The following is a 17450-nucleotide window of genomic DNA, read 5'->3' on the forward strand; positions in this document are numbered from 1 at the left end:
GAGATCTTGACCTTATAAACAATTTTACCCCGTCAGATTTCCTCTAAATGCTTTGGTTTTTGAGTTATAAACCAAAAACTGCATTTTACCCCTATGTTCTATTTATAGCCATGGCAGCCATCTTGGTTGGTTGGCGGGGTCACGCCACACATTTCTTAAACTATATACCCCAATGATGAGTGTGGCCAAGTTTGGTTAAATTTGGCCCAGTAGTTTCAGAGGAGAAGATTTTTGTAAAAGTTAACACGGACGACGGACGCAAAGTGATGGGAAAAGCTCACTTGGCCCTTCGGGCCAGGTGAGCTAAAAAAGAAATCTGAATGGTAAAAACAGACGAAGAAACTGATAGTGAACAATTGAAAAACATTCATAAAACAAATTTAAAGCTAACACGTTGTTATTGTTGACATTTGATTTTTTGTATAGACAAATGGAAGTAGATACTTAAACCTGTTAACAAGAGTGCACACACTGAAATGTCTCGCCTTCTTTACTAATCATTGATATTATGTTGATAGTCCTAAGTATAAAGCTTTATTACAACTGTCACATAAACGTTACATTAACCAAGATAACTAAACAAAGACCAATGAATCATGAAAATGAGGTCAAGGTCAGATGAACCATGTCAGGCTGACATGTACAGCTAACAATGCTTCCATAAACAAATATAGTTGACCTAATACTTATAGTTTAAGAAAAATAGACCGAAACACAAAAACTTAAGACTGAGCAATGAACCGTGAAAATGAGGTCAAGGTCAAATAAAACCTGCGCGACTAATATATAAATCATAAAATATTTCCATACACTAAATATAGTTGACCTATGGCGTATAGTATCAGATAAAAAGACCAAAACTCAAAAAACTTAACTTTGACCACTGAACCATGAAAATGAGGTCAAGGTCAGATGACATCTGTCCGCTAGACATGTTCACCTTACAATTATTCCATACAACAAATATAGTAGACCTATTGCATAAAGTATGAGAAAAACAGACCAAAACACAAAAACTTAACTATAACCAATGAACCATGAAAATGAGGTCAAGGTCAGATGACACCTGCCAGTTGGACATGTACACCTTACAGTCCTTCCATACACTGAATATACTAGCCCTATTGCTTATAGTATCTGAGATATGGACTTGACCACCAAAACTTAACCTTGTTCACTGATCCATGAAATGAGGTCGAGGTCAAGTAAAAACTGTCTGACAGGCATGAGGACCTTGCAAGGTACGCACATACCAAATATAGTTATCCTATTACTTATAATAAGAGAGAATTCAACATTACAAAAAATCTGAACTTTTTTTTTAAGTGGTCACTGAACCATGAAAATGAGGTCAAGGACATTGGACATGTGACTGACGGAAACTTCGTAACATGAGGCATCTATATACAAAGAATGAAGCATCCAGGTCTTCCATCTTCTAAAATATAAAGCTTTTAAGAAGTGAGCTAACACCGCCGCCGCCGCCGCCGCCGCCGGATCACTATCCCTATGTCGAGCTTTCTGCAACAAAAGTTGCAGGCTCGACAAAAACTAAGCATTTGATAGGCCGATAATCTAAATATCACATGTTCACATTCTGTAAGTATGACTGAAGACCTATTATCTCCCCTTAATTACTTTTATTTGCCAGACATTTGACATTTATGAACAAGGAATGCAGTAAATTGTGTTTACCATTAAATAAAAGTTGCCTTCATGTCCCACTACCTCTTCCATTCCTGCCATCATATGATCTGTTACCTAAAATAGATTATATATTATATTACAATGAGGAAAAATATATCTAGCACAAATTATATAATCATGGCCATTTCTATATATATCATTCCAGAAACTAGTTTTGTTTTTTTTCAAATTGTTTTAGAAACTATTTTAAATAAATATCTGGTAACTTACTGGTCTTATCATTCTTGTAATGTGCACATTCAGTTTCATACCTGTCAACTTTTCAAAATGCCCATTGGGGTTTTGCGTGCAAGATGGCTCTCATAGTCCTTCAAAACCTTTAAGGGGGCCTTCAAATATATTTTAATGTTGTTTTTTGGCTTCTTCATACTTTTACAAGCATTAAGCCATTGTAAAATTAATTGTTTTGTTTATATTGTGGACACAATTGCTCTTTTAAAATTTCCATTTGGGAGCTTCCATGGGGGAAATCCCCCGCAAATAGTGACTGTTGGCAGGTATGAGTTTTTGTTGTCTGCAAAATAATAGTGACAATCTGAACATAACTCTTTGTTATTGTCTGGATATTTGCATTTGTAAAGTGGCTGTCCTTGTGAAAACAAAATTTTAAATATTAATACACAAATCAAATTAAGGTGAAAGAGACATGAATTTTCTACAAAACTTTATTACTGTCCAAGAATTTGTCCTATGATAAAATGTCAATACAATTTGCCATTAATAGCATTGAAATGACCCTTGCATCTCAAGGCCACTATCAAAAACCTAATTGCTCATATTCACATTATTTGAACTCTGGTGAAAAGTTGTTTTATCACACCACATCTCTAAATTTCATAGAATAAGGGCATAATGTTCAAATTTGTGAATTTCATACCTAATCTAATTTTTTTTTCATATTTAACAATATACTCTTTTATTCCATATTGGTATTATTTTAGTAGGTTTCTCTATATGAATTGGATTTTGAATAAAAAAGCATATTCACCTGAGAAAGTGTTATTCACCGCGCTAAACGTAACGCGCTTTTACATGCAACGTTATGGTAAAATGTTTCATGTAAAATTTGTTTTGGTATATGTTTGTCATCAAATACATTTTCTTTCCTCGGAATATGGAATAAAACAATTACTGTCTTTTGTTTCTGTAAATATGGGGTTTAATTGACTTTTGAAAAATTGATATTCACTTCGGCCGTCGGCCTCAGTGAATATCAGTTTTTCAAAAGTCAATAAAACCGCATATTTACCTCATCAAAAGACAGTAATTGTATAATATCATGTATACCTGACACATATATACAGTAATATTCAGATAATATATTTATAGCATACATACCTTACAGTTTAACTCATCATACATTTTAGGCTCAACGTAGGTAGCAAGTTTAACTCTTAATTTGTTCACCAATGGTTTGATTGTGGCACCCTGAAGTACATAAAGATAGAAATAGTTTTGTATCATTTTTTTTATCTTTAACCGTATACATGCATAACAGATGTTGAAATCATGACTGTAAATCTTTAAAGAAAAATAATCAAATGTTAATTAACAGTTACATTGTGGTAAACCTGTGCTGAACTTTTAACATTAAATTGCATGTCCTTCAAAGAAATTTAGAGTTGACATGTAACAAGCAAAAAATTGACTCCTCTTTTTTATTTAAGAAATAATTGATGCCAGCTATACTTTATTGTAGTTTTAACATGGGTAGGCATTATATTCGTGATTATTTTTGCCAGAGCGATAGCGAGGGCTAAAATAACACGAATATAATGCCTACCCATGTTAAAACTACAATAAAGTATAGCTGGCATCAATTATTTCGATTCTGATTAGGACAATTACGGTAATTTCTATGTTCGCTGTGTATAAGTGCACCGTATTTGTTTAGGCTCTTCCATCAACCTTCCTGTCGATTTTTATCCAACTAGTTCAAACCAGTTTAATTTCGCAAAGTTGTGTTTCTAAAATTCAAAATTGAAATAGAAATTAACAAATTAATTTATTAACTAAAACAATATTTGTGTCACAATATAACAGAAAAGTTATATTACAACAGTCTTTTCCTTTGAGGTCAATTTCTGACACGCACATTTTCAAGTCAGTTGTCAATGGCGGTGGACGCACAAGGAGAATCGGGTAGGTCTTTATTTACTAAATTAATCGTAAATATATCGCCGGTTAATATTGTAGCATTGGTAAATATGTTCATATCTGATAGAGGATTCCTTGATAAAGTTGTGCTGACATTCGAGACTTGGCAGGAGGGGCCCTTTGACAGAGATCCATTTATACTTGCAGTGGCTACACCTTGTAAAGTTGACCAAAGCCAAAGGGCACGCCTTTGTGCATCTGACGATTTCAAATGCTGTATTAAATGATGATAACTAATACTGGGTGACAATCTTGTTGCATTTGTAAAATGGATTGGAAACCTTGGTGGTATATTGGTAATTACGCCTATTTTTTTTTTATAGGAGAATGGGGTTCGATTCCCTGCTAGGGTCAATCCATTTTATCAGAAATATGAAACAATTTTGTCATTTCAGTACAACAGTAATAATAACCTATACTTTATTTTATATTTTATCGTCGGAACATATGTTTCAATGCAATTATTATAAACAATGACATGCCTTTTTAACGGGAGAGATGAAACGTGTTTTTCAGAGGGAGGGGTTTTGAAATTAGAACAGCCAACATGAACGTTGTGGTATCTAGGTCAAATATGTCAATTACGAATTGTAACACATTGTTGCCATTGTAAAAGTATTAGTAACAAAATGTGTATCATTTTATTGTTTGAAAGTGTTTTAATTTAAGGAAATACATTAAATGCATACCAATTTGACGAAATTCATTTTTCTGCCATAGTCAATATACGCATGTGCAAACTAATTTTATTGGATAATAAAGTATGGTTTCTTTACAAAGCTAAAGAAGCACGTCATATTAGAATAGTCAAATAAAACTGATAGTTATTTCAATCATTAAAATTAAACAGGAGCTTCATGGTCACAATTTTACATTTGTTTTTAAATTAAAGGAAACCAAAGCCTCTGGATCAAATATCCAAAATCCTAACTGATTATGAAGTTGCTTGTATTGGTTCTGGTAACATTGACTATGTCACACCATTATGTGAGATGTATTGGAAACTTTATGTCTGTAATATTTGTTTTTTTATAAATTGTTTTATTATAAATTAGGCTGTTAATTTTCTCAATTGAATTGTTTCATATTTTTCATGGTGGGCCTTTTATAGGTAACTATATGGTATGGGTTTTTTCTCAGTATTGAAGGCTGTATATGGTTGTCTATTATTGCTTACATCCACTTCATTTAAGCTTTGGTGGATGGTTGTCATATACCACATCTCTTTTATATTACCTGTAATGGAGACTTACCTGAACAAACACTGAGAATAAAATAACGGTGAGAGTGGTTGTAACAAAAAGATTTTTGGTTTCTGTTGGAAAGTCCTCTGGTTTCAATAAAGCAACAAGTGAAAAACACACTGCACCCCTCAAGCCTCCATAACTCTGTTTTTAATTATAAAAATATTCAAAGTTTGCTCATTACTTTAAAATCCTACTGGTTGAATTTGAGTAATAATAAATGTCTGATGATAATAAGTATGTTGTGTGAATAAGTTTCATAACATTTGGGTGTGGCAAACTAAAGTAAGAGTTTTGAAACAGTTAATTCAGCATTTTTTCCATTTATAAAGGGACATAACTCCACAATAGTGCAATTTCAAGCTTGATCTGTGTTTGGTGATAGTAAGCATGGTGCATAAGTTTCATAACATATGGTTGAGGCGAAGTTCAGTTAGATTGTTGAAACAATATATTCACCAATTTTTCTTATTAAAAAGAAACAACAGTGAAAGTGTACGATTCAAATTTGAACTTGATCTGTGTTTATTTGTAATAAGCATTGTGTATATACTATAAGTTCATTTTAACATTTGGTAGAGGAAACTAAAATTACAGAGCAAAAACCAGTTCAGGACGGATTCTTAATTATCATAAGCGGTTACCCTAAAACTAACCTTTTATCACATTTTTTTTTAACTGCAATCTTTTCACCATGACTAATGGGTTAGGGCCAAATAATCTCCATTGAAATAAGGTAATACAAGTTCATCCAAATATCACTGACTTACAATGAGTTGTTCCCCTTTTATTACAGACCTTTATAACAAATTGTTGATGAGAAACCAGTAGTCAGCACTTCTTTGCTGACATGAATTATCGTTAATATCTTCATATTAATAAATTAACTGTTTACCAAACTTTTAAATATTTGAAATACTAAGGCTTTTCTACCTCAGGAATAGATTACATTAGCTGTATTTGGCAAAATGTTTAGGAATTTGGGTCTTCAACTGCGTAATTTATTTTGCCTTTTTAACTTTTTTTTGGATTTGAGTGTCACTGATGAGTCTTTTGTAGACAAAACGCACATCTGGAGTAAAACAAAATTTAATCCTGGTATCTATGAGTTTATTAACAACCACTGGGTCGATTCCACTGCTGGTGGTTTAAATTCCCCGAGGGTATCACTAACTAAGAAGTCAGCACTTCTATGCTGACATGAATTATCATTGATATTTTCATATCTATAAATTAACTGTTTACAAAATTTTTAAATATTTGAAATACTAAGGCTTTTCTAAAGGAATAGATGACCTTTGCTGTGTTTGGCGAAACTTTAAGAAATTATGGTCTGCAATGCTCAACTTTATACTTTATTTGGATTCAAGCGTCACTGATGAGTCTTTTGTAAACGAGACGCGAGTCTGGCATAAACAAAAAAATGTAATCCTGGTATCTATGATGACTTTTTTTACAACCAATGGGTCGATGCCACTACTGGTGGAGTTTTTATTCCCTGATGGGTATCACCAACCCAGTAGTAATCCTGGTATCTATAGTGAGTTTATTGATCATAAATTAGCATCTTTCCAAGTTTTATAAAATTGCATGAAGGATTTTCAATGTTTTAATATTGGTTTAAAAAAAGCAACAGACTAAACTTAAATGTTGATGTTATCATATAACAGATTATGAGACATGTGAGCTAATACTGTGACTTAACAAATAAATATGTTAACACTAGACAAAGTTATACAGATATGTTTAAAGCATTACACAAGCCAATGGTTATTATTCATTAAATAATAATAATCATTAAAACTTAAACCAGTAAAAATAAACACAATCTTACCATGATAAACATTTCATCTAAAGTAATTCTTCTAACTCTCGACCTGTCAAATCTATTTATGGCTAGAGAAAATAAATATGTATCTGGAAAAAAAATAGACTTAAATATATAAAAAAAAAAACATCCTGAATAATTATAACTGAATTGGTATGTAAGAGGTGTTTTTTATACATGAATATTGAATGATCATTTGGTTTGTTGATATGCATGCTTCTAGTAGTTTCCTTTTGGCATGCCTGTCTTTTTACTTGCAGTCATATAAGCAATTTTGCGAAAAGGCAAGACAATCTGAAATCAAAACAGAATTTTGACCAAGGAAGACCTGAGAACAAACAAACAACACTTGGTTATTAAAAACAATCCACTGGTAAAGAATGATATCACCTGGCTAAGATGTTTTGAGTTGAGACATTTAAAAATGATTTTTTTCAGTTTGTTCTTATGTTGTACTGTCTTAAGTAAGAGGAGGGTTGAGCACTCACAACAATATTTAATATGCCACATTCTTTATTCATCTGTTCTAAGTTAGGAGCCTGTAGTTCAGTGGTTGTCATTAGTTCTAAGTTAGGAGCCTGTAGTTCAGTGGTTGTCATTAGTTCTAAGTTAGGAGCCTGTAGTTCAGTGGTTGTCATTAGTTCTAAGTTAGGAGTCTGAAGTTCAGTGGTTGTCATTAGTTCTAAGTTAGGAGTCTGAAGTTCAGTGGTTGTCATTAGTTCTAAGTTAGGAGCCTGTAGTTCAGTGGTTGTCATTAGTTCTAAGTTAGGAGCCTGTAGTTCAGTGGTTGTCATTAGTTCATGACATGTCTATCATATTTATTTTTTGGGATAAAAAAATGTTTTGTTACAAATTAGGCTGTTTGTTTTCTTGTTCGAATCATTCTACATTTTCATGTTGGGCATTTTATAGCTTACTATAAGAAATGGATTTTTCTCATTGTTGAAGGCTCTACAGATGCCTAAAATATCTTACAACCACTTGTTTTGAACTTTGGCATGTTTGTTGGATAGCTGTCTTATTGGCATTCATTCCATTTCTCTTTATTCTTGTAAGAACTAGAATTATCTAATTACTTAACTTCACAAAGACCTTGCAGATGTCAATATCATTGAAATGTTTATACTTACAAAAGAATCGAACAATTATACAAAGAAACAATGTCCATAAAATAAACCCTGTCTCCCATCGATGGTTATCTCTCACTAATAACAGTCCCAGAAACATAAATATAATAATTTCTGTTGTTGAGCTGTAATGATAAAATTATTATATTGAATAAAAACACTGTCATTATTTAGGATTTTCCAATAATTTATACTGCTACCAATATAAATTATAAGTTTGTCTTCATTGATGCATGTGTCACAAATAAATATACATATACAAAATAAAATTCACATGATTATACATTTCATTTTTATCTATACATAGGTGTTATGTTTATTAACATGATAGATAAAAAAAAATTGGAAAATCAAACATCAAAACAGAATTTGTACTATATGAAGAGATAAGAAGTGCTGAATGAAATATAAAGAAAATGACACCATCACTTTTTTTCGATCTTTAAACTGTCAGAGCAATTTTTCTTTTTATCTGATTTTGGCCATATTCCCTATTTTTTGTTTTTAAAAGGCTGGAATGTTCATTTAAATTCTCCAATAACAGTCAGATAACAAAAATATATGAATGGTTAATAAACAAAACTGTATCAAATAATGATGATAGTTATTGATAACTATTTTAACCTTCTAAGAAGGTACAATATGCTCTGCAGTAATCTAAATCATGTCAAAATGAAGCAATAATTGTTGATTGGGTCTTCAATACCCAAATAGTAATATCTTGTTCCAAATTCTACAGGCCATTCTAGCCAATTGAGTTTCAGTCACAACATACAGAAACCAATCAGAACCAATATTTGTAAAGTCATAATTTCAAGATGATGTGAATAACGAATGAAAATTAAATCTTTGTACCATGATAAGAGGCAATAACCTTCATGCTGATATGAAATCTTACACTCACCCACAATAGGTTTTGTACGGACAAATCTTATTAAGAACAGGAAAGCAAAACATTAGGCAATGCTAAACAACAACAATGACAATTACTTTAGACTAAAACTATAGATAACAAGAAATATATAAACCATAGGTTCCATTCTATCATTCACAATATATCATTGGTACTTTTTTACAGGAAAATATGTGACCTTGATATACGAATATAAGGTCAGGTAAAAAGTATCTTGTATCTAGGTAATTTTTTCAACAGAATAGTAATTTATAAAGTGTTAATAATATGCTTTACTATTCTGACAGATATGAATACCATACTATTTTTAAAAAGCATTTTGGTAAACCATTAATTAGTTAACTAACAAGGTTGAAAACAAAATACAATATCTAAGTCCTTTAGCATACAATACTTAGTTAACCAGCAAAGGTTATAAACCATACAATATCTAAGTCCTTTAGTACACACTAAGTACTGGTAGTAAACTAGCAAAAGTTAAAAATACAATAACTAGGTCTTTTAGAAAATAATGAGTTAACCAGCAAAGGTTAAAACTATACAACAACAAAGCCCTTTAGTATACACTAGTGTTGTCAAATCATACACTTTTGCCTAACCGGTTACTCGGATAATCGTTCGACCGATTAACCGGTTAACCGGTAGTTAAAGTTGATGTTTCAATAGTACCCTACATATAGATGTAAGAAGATGTGGTATGAGTGTCAATGTAAATACCTTCCATTCAAGTCATACATTTACGTTTTTATAATACCATGAATTGAAGTTTTTCCGTTGGTATTATAAGGCTTGTCTGTGAAGATTCCTGGCTAGGTTTGATTTTTAATCAAATACACGGTATCAACTATGGCGTTTGTACTAACTTCAGATTGAAAAATTAAAAAAAAAAATCGTGATCTCGTATATAATATTTGAATATGTCTGAAACCGATGATTCTTTCATTTTCACTCGTTGTTTCCGAAAATAATGGGAAGTAATGGGAAGTATTTTAATTTTAATTGATTTATCCATCCATTAAGTATATATTGATTACATTCACGTTGTTTGTTTTTTTAATAGTTTTTGAGTTACCTTTTCGTTTAAAATATGACAAAGACTTGCACGACGAAGATTGCACATTCAGATGTAGGTCTACACAATATAAGATCAAAATTGAAATAATGAAGTAAATCGTAAAATTTAATCGTATTACTGATTTAAAGTTACTGTTAAAAAAACATGTAACTAATTATGTTTCCTTAATAAATTGCCCCGAGCTGAGAGACAAGTTCTAATTAATTTTATATTTTTGGATTAACAATTGCGATCAATATACTGGATAATTGATCTGTCAAATTAATTACCACGACGACAATTTTTTAAGACCCATAAATATTTAATGATTTCAATACAAATTTATATCAAATCTATCAAAATGGAAAAAAGTCGGGTTAACCGGTTAGCGTTATTGGTATTCGGTATTGGGTCGTTCGAACGGTTAACCAGTTAACCGATTAACCGTTGACAACACTAGTATACACTAATTAGCTAACCAGAAATATGTTGAAAAACCATAAATATCTAAGTCCTTTAGTACACTTCTTATCTGTCAACTAGAAAAGGTTAAAAAACATACAATAACTTAGTCCATGAGTTTACCTGAAAAAGTGGTAACTTTACCTTGAAATGCATATTTTAACCAAATGCAAGCTAATTGGATATATATGGAAATGCAAGAAAAAAGCAATACACATGCAGAGATCATGCATACATAAATTCTTCTTCTCAATGACTCAAATAAATTATAATGAATTGTTAACCCAAATGAATACCAAACAAATATTCTATGTTTCTATTTAACGACCCTTCAAGTCACTCATGGGTAGTCAAGGTCATTAAAAACCACCATCAATGATGACACAAGTAAATTAATTGTCCAATAGAAAACTTGATGATGGTCCATAAATGAATGGTTTCTATTAGGCAATTAATTTACTTGCACTAAGAAATTACTGTAAAAATACTAAAAGCTTCCCATCTATACCAAATTTTCTGCATGCTTATCTTAAACAAGAGTGTACATGCTGAAATATCTCACCTGTTGGCCTATAATTGCCAACTATCACTTCATTTAAACTCTGGTGGATATATAGTTCTCTCATTGACAATCATACAACATATCCTCATTTTTATGCTAATAACCTTAAAACTGATCATTGACCAGTGAACCATAAAAATGAGGTCAAGGTCCAATAAACCCTGCCAGAAAACATATACAACATGAAATCATTTATACACCAAACATTTGATCTATTGCATATAGTATCTGAGAAACAGACATCACCATGAAACTTACTTTGACCTTTGATGAAAACTGCCAGCCAGACATGTACACTTTACAATAATACCATACACCAAATTCAGCTAAAAGTATCGAAAAAACAAAACAAAAACCAAAAAGATAAAAAAAAAAACATTGGCCAATGAATACTGGATATAAGGTCAAGGTCAGATGACACCTGCCAGCCAGACATGTAAACCTTACTATCATACCATACACCAAATACTGCTTACAGAAAAGAAATACAAAACCAAAAAAAAATTAACATTGACTAATGAATCATAAAAATGAGTTCAAGGTCAGTTGAAACCTACCAATCAGTCATGTTCACCTTTGCTCATTCCATACACCAAATATAATTGACCTATTGCATATAGTATCTGAGATTTGACCACAAAATCTTAACCTTTATTACTGATCCATGAATGAGGTTTCGGACAGGATAACCCTGTCTGACAAATATGTAGACATTGCAAGGTTCCAATATACCACATACAGTTACTCATTTAAAGCAAGTACTTCACATGACAAAATCAATATATATTTTGTTCAAGCAGTTTTTAAACCAAGACCTAGACAATAAGTAACATAAGACATCTGCATACATGGTATGAATCTTCTATATTTACTACAGTACCTACTGTTATATAAAGTTTAAACAATTATTTATGTCCTCACTATCACTGCATAGTTATACCAATGTCTCTCATTCTGAGACTTTAATTGAAGGCGAAAAAACAAAACAAAATTGAATTATTTTTTCAAGAGAAATGGTGGTAAAACCAACAAAATATAAAAAAGGAAACCTTTAACGATGATATTAGTAGCTAAACAGGGTTAAATAACATTCTGATTACAGTGAACTCTCATCAATTAATCACAGTGATGCAAGTTACCTCCATAAATTCTGCAATTCAATAATTAACTTAAAATTATATAAACTAGTATACAGCAACGATTTAACATAATATCTTTTGAAGAAATACATTATAATATCTTTTTTTTATACTATTTTCTAGTAATGTATGAATATGTCTGATACTATTTATGCAGTACACAGTATCAAACAACATCCCATATATTTCATTCCTCAATCTCCCAAATTTAATATCTGAGATGATTGCAAAATGATTGAAGAGGGAAAATCTTTCTTGATTTAATTGCAAGACTAAGAGTCCATTAGAAACAATATGTAGGGAAAATGGTTTTTAATAAAAAGCAATTTGGATTAAAACATAATTTTTGTTATGATTTTAATATGATACTAAATGAGCTCTTAGTAATATTTTGACACTCCACTTCTACTAACTAGAGGCTCTTAAGTGCCTGTGTTGCTCACCTTGGTCTATGTGCATACATGAATTAAACAAAGGACACAGATGGATTCATGACAAATGTTTGTAGACCTTACTTTACTAAACATTCTTGCTACTTACAATGTTCTCTATCTTTAATAAACTTGGCCCTTGGCTTTAGCTACAGAGGAAAATATTTTGTAAAAATTTACAAAAATTTACCAAATTAATGAAAATTGTAAAAATTGACTATAAAGGGCAATAACTCCTTAAGGGGTCAACTGACCATTTTGGTTAAATTTGGCCCAGTAGTTTCAGACGAGAAGATTTTTGTAAAAGTTAACGACGATGAGGATGACAGACAACAGACGACGGACGCCAAGTGATGAGAAAAGCTCACTTGGCCCTTTGGGCCAGGTGAGCTAAATAGCTGTAATTAGGTTGTTATTGAAAAGATTAAACATACATCACCATTTAGTCATACAATCTATTGTAAATAATTAACTATGGTTGATAGGGGTACACCAATATAACTCAATTTTAATTGTCTGTTGATATATTCTATCAGTAAGTCATGTTGATTTGGGGTATTTTAAAATTTGTCTAATTCAATTAATTTCAAGGCTACCTGATCATTTATATCAAATGATACAGATGATATTCCAGTCTGGATTCTACTTTGTTAAAATTATCTCCGCTTTAGTCACCTAATTTTTATAATCGTAAAAATGGAAGTAATTGTAGTGAAAAATCGCTGTTAATTTCGACAATCTTGAAAACCAACAAATTTATCCACATGGCATCATTACAAACTCTATAAGCCTGTTGTATTTTAAAAGACAAATGCATCTTCTAGCTTTAAATTAAATTTAATTTTAAAAGTTCAAAAATATTTAAAAAAAACTCTAAATTAAACATTTTATGGAAGGGCAGACTGAAAATTCTCAGACAAGCTTAAATAAAAAATTGTGTACTCCATTTTCTCTTTTTGATGAAATCATTGCCCATTTTGGGTATTAAAAAAACATGTCTCTAGTAGCAGAAATGTAAATCAATGCTTGAAAAAGATTAATCTTTTATTTTTCTTCTAATTTTTTTTCAGTGAAATTCATCTTAAAGTACAAAAAAGATCCTCATGTTTTTGCACCTACCACACATCTATTTTGGAAAAAAATGTGTATAATTTAAAAGTTTACAATGCCTCAAAGCTGGATACCAAAATGCATAAATCCTAAGTTAGACACATTCATTAAACTTTTAAAGCCCATAGAAACATATATAAACAATTCAAATTTTTGCCTTCTCTGACAAAGAGTCCCATTTTTTTTTGTTTCCGCCTGACTAAGCTTTCCGAAAGAGTTTAAAGATGAGAAATATACTGATGCAACATAAACCTATGGCATAATTACCTCATAACTCTGGTAAAGTATTTTATTGCTGTACAGGACTTCCTGTTTAAGTTGTTGAAGGCATATGCCACTTGTATTAAACCACAGGCTATTATGCTACAAATATAGAGGTATATAAACAGTTTTAAATTGACATTAGCAGACTACTTTAAAGCATAGTATGTCTTGTATAACCTTCATTTTCTTCCTTGCTAGGCATTTGAATTGGCTCTACTTTTTATCTTTGTATTCACTTTTTTTTTGTAAGATGCTAAATTTTGTAGATTTTAATTGTAGTAGAAAAATATGTGTATTACAAACCAGCACATTATACTTCAAGAAAATTAAAAAGGAAACAATTGAACACTTCTTTTCTTGTATGTAAGTATTTTGTTTAATTGTATGACCATTATGAAGATGTATGTTACAATAACTAGATGCTTCAATCATACACTAGTACTGCGAGCTAAGTAAATTATGAGTATGACATAACCTGTAGATTCTATAAAACATCTCATGAAAATTAAATTTCTTGGTAATATTCAACCATATGGGACAAACTCATGCCCAAAATACAAATGTATTTTTTTAATTTCAGTATCAGTATGGCAGATATTCATCAAATAAAACCAATTAGTCTGAAAAATTACCTTTAACTATAAAAGTTGGAAAAGTTAAATTTGAAAATATTGCAGAAAATCTAGCTTACCTTATTATTCCTGAGAAATGGAACATTTCTGCCAAAATAAAGGCTAAATAAGCCATACCAAATATGGCTACAGGTTCAACAACTGAAATAGATATTATATTTCGTTGGGTATAACAACCTCAACATAAAATTTAAGTGTTATCCGAGAACTCCAGGTACGTTTAATGTTTAACCTGAGTTTTTTGACAAAAAAGGGCTATAGTACCTGAAAACAAACCTGATTACAAAACCTTCATGTTGACTAGTCAACCATGAAAATGAGGTCAAGGTCAAATAAACTTCAGATTGACAAGATATGAATTATTCAGCTCAGAATTGTTATCATCTGCACAACTATCCTACATCTTTTTCTTAACTTAAATCAAAATCTTACAGATGGTGTATCAAAACAAAAGTATTTATTATTTGTCATACATGTTTGGGTTATTGTTAATTAACCATGGTGATCTCTTACCTTTAACTTTGTCAGTAAACCGGGTAAGTATCGATGATAGAATCCCACATATTACACCTATAGCCAGACCACCAATACATACAACAAAAAATTTCACTATTCCTAATATCACCTGGAAAACAAATGTATAAAACATTAAAAGCCTAATTGTACATTGTTTGTAATCAAAGTTCATTGATGTATACTCTTCAGCTCATCTTATTCAGGTATTGTCATTGCAAAATACTGTCAAATTCACCAGTTCAACACTCATTTTTTCTTGTGAAAAGTTGTTCTTTATATAAGAATGTATAACCTATGCACATACTGTGGATTCATTAATGTTTATGGGTACCAGTTTTCATGTATTGACGATTATTTTTATGTTAAATGAAGTTAGTGTTGCTCAGTCTTTAGTTTTCTAAGGTTTTTTTTGTGTACTTTAGTTAGTCTGTCTTTTTTCCTTTTTTTAGCTATGGCCTTTGTCATTTCATTTTCAACTTATGAGCTTCAATGTCCCTTTGGTATTCTTTGAATCACTTTTTCATTGTCAATACTTTCATTTTCAAAGGTTTCTGCTATTTGATTAAAATCTGATGTTGTGATATGCTACAGAAGGTATTGTAGCAACAACATACAGCTGATTTTAAGGATGTACTTAGGTGAGGTTTTGGAATTTGTGTCAAATTTTCTGACTCCTTGGTGTTTTTCCATACAACACAAGGTAAAACATTTTGCCCCATAACACACATTAATTTTTTCATATAAGCTCATGAAAGGTCAATTACCAAAATTTTAGAAGATTCTTGATTTTCGTTCTTATGTTTTGAAACCCAAATAATACCAATGCAAATATAAGGTAAAAGTCTGAGTCAGCCTTTCCTGCCATATTTTAAATCTCAAATATCTCAAAAAGGAGGTCCATGACCTATCAATATTTTGAGCTTATTTTTATCCTAAAAGAATGCTCTTTCGGCTTATAGTATCAATTTTAAATTCTTGATTTATTAATTTTCACCTAACCTCACCTAAGTACATCCTTAATGTGATTGTACATTCATGCAAAACTGACTTGAACTGCATCTCATTTCTGTATAATCAGAATCTTAGAACACAAGTAAAATAGTTTATACAGTCGAACCTCGTTGTGTCGAACTCGGTTGTGTCGAAAACTCGGATGAGTCGAAGTAATTTCTCGGTCCCGGCATAATTCCCGTTTGATCAATTTTAACCTGTGATGAGTCGAACTCCGATGATTCGAATTCTCGGTTAAGTCGAGGTAATTCTTAAGTCCCGTCGATGTAAAATTGATGTAAATTGACCCCGATGTCTCGAAGTACAAAATTAAAAAAAAAATCGAAAGAAATAAAAACTTTAAAAATAAAATTCATAACGGATATTTTTCTTGTTTAACCTATTCATTTCCATAAGTGATTAAACAGGTCGGGACCACTACCTTATATGGAAATGCATAAATTAGCATACTTATGTTCTCGCACATGTAATTGTTTATTTACATGTGACGCAATTTATTTTTACCTAGGTTTTTGACCAATCCACTAAATGAGTAACAATGCATGATGGACTACTACGTGTTTACAACCAACCGAGAACACGTGTTATTTATTGAAATACAACACATTTTTTCGTGCAATGCGGGATTCATAATTTCGCCTATTTTTTCATTTTGTGTATCCTCATTTAAAGTTTGTGGTACAAAGTATTCCTTCGATGCTCAGATTAACGAAGAGTTGTTTCTTTGCAAAGAAAAAAGGGTTTGAATTACCCGATATATAGCCATTAATATGTTTGATGATGGCACGGAGATTTCATGTATTCGTCCACCAGACAGCAACGAAACAACAGCGAAAAACACAATTACCCATGAGACAAACTTACTAGTGTAAAGTAAGCCGTCAATAACAGCCCGTGCTTATATTCACGAGTACAGCAATTTCCGTATAGATAATTAAAGGCAAATGTGTGATCCTTGAATTCTTGAAGTTTGTGTTCGTAAAAAGGCGAAGAAATATTTACATACATGGCAGTGTTAACAAAATCTATAAGTTTTTATGTTTGTCACATTTCAGTATATGAGACTTCCAAACTGTTCCCTTTGTTTTGAAGGTAGTGAAGTCAGTAACTGTAGTTTCATTTTGTTTTCGTTTTTTAACAGGCTCAGACATTCGCCAAATTGAATAAAATCATTACAGCTGATTTCCTAATGCTTGCAAAGTAACACTTTGGTTGGCTTGCTTGCTTTGTGTGTATAGTTGTTTAAACAATATATATAGGCATAGTTTAACTTGTATATTTTATATTTGAATT

General features: G+C 31.4%; 1 protein-coding gene across 3 annotated transcripts in view; it reads right to left on the reverse strand.

The window, feature by feature from the left end:
* LOC143067568 (sodium/hydrogen exchanger 2-like) overlaps window positions 1-17450 on the reverse strand; it is a 74688-nt gene that overhangs the window by 13314 nt on the left and 43924 nt on the right. For all 3 annotated transcript variants that reach the window (XM_076240911.1, XM_076240910.1, XM_076240912.1), the window contains exons 12-19: window positions 15144-15255; window positions 14690-14771; window positions 14002-14097; window positions 8067-8188; window positions 6943-7025; window positions 5118-5252; window positions 3046-3135; window positions 1696-1761 (exon numbers count right to left, since the gene is read on the reverse strand). In XM_076240911.1, coding sequence (XP_076097026.1) covers window positions 1696-1761; window positions 3046-3135; window positions 5118-5252; window positions 6943-7025; window positions 8067-8188; window positions 14002-14097; window positions 14690-14771; window positions 15144-15255 — 786 coding nt within the window. The remainder of the gene's footprint in view (window positions 1-1695; window positions 1762-3045; window positions 3136-5117; window positions 5253-6942; window positions 7026-8066; window positions 8189-14001; window positions 14098-14689; window positions 14772-15143; window positions 15256-17450) is intronic.

Source organism: Mytilus galloprovincialis, chromosome 3 (genome assembly GCF_965363235.1).
Source record: "Mytilus galloprovincialis chromosome 3, xbMytGall1.hap1.1, whole genome shotgun sequence".
Classification (NCBI taxonomy): Eukaryota; Metazoa; Mollusca; class Bivalvia; order Mytilida; family Mytilidae; genus Mytilus; species Mytilus galloprovincialis.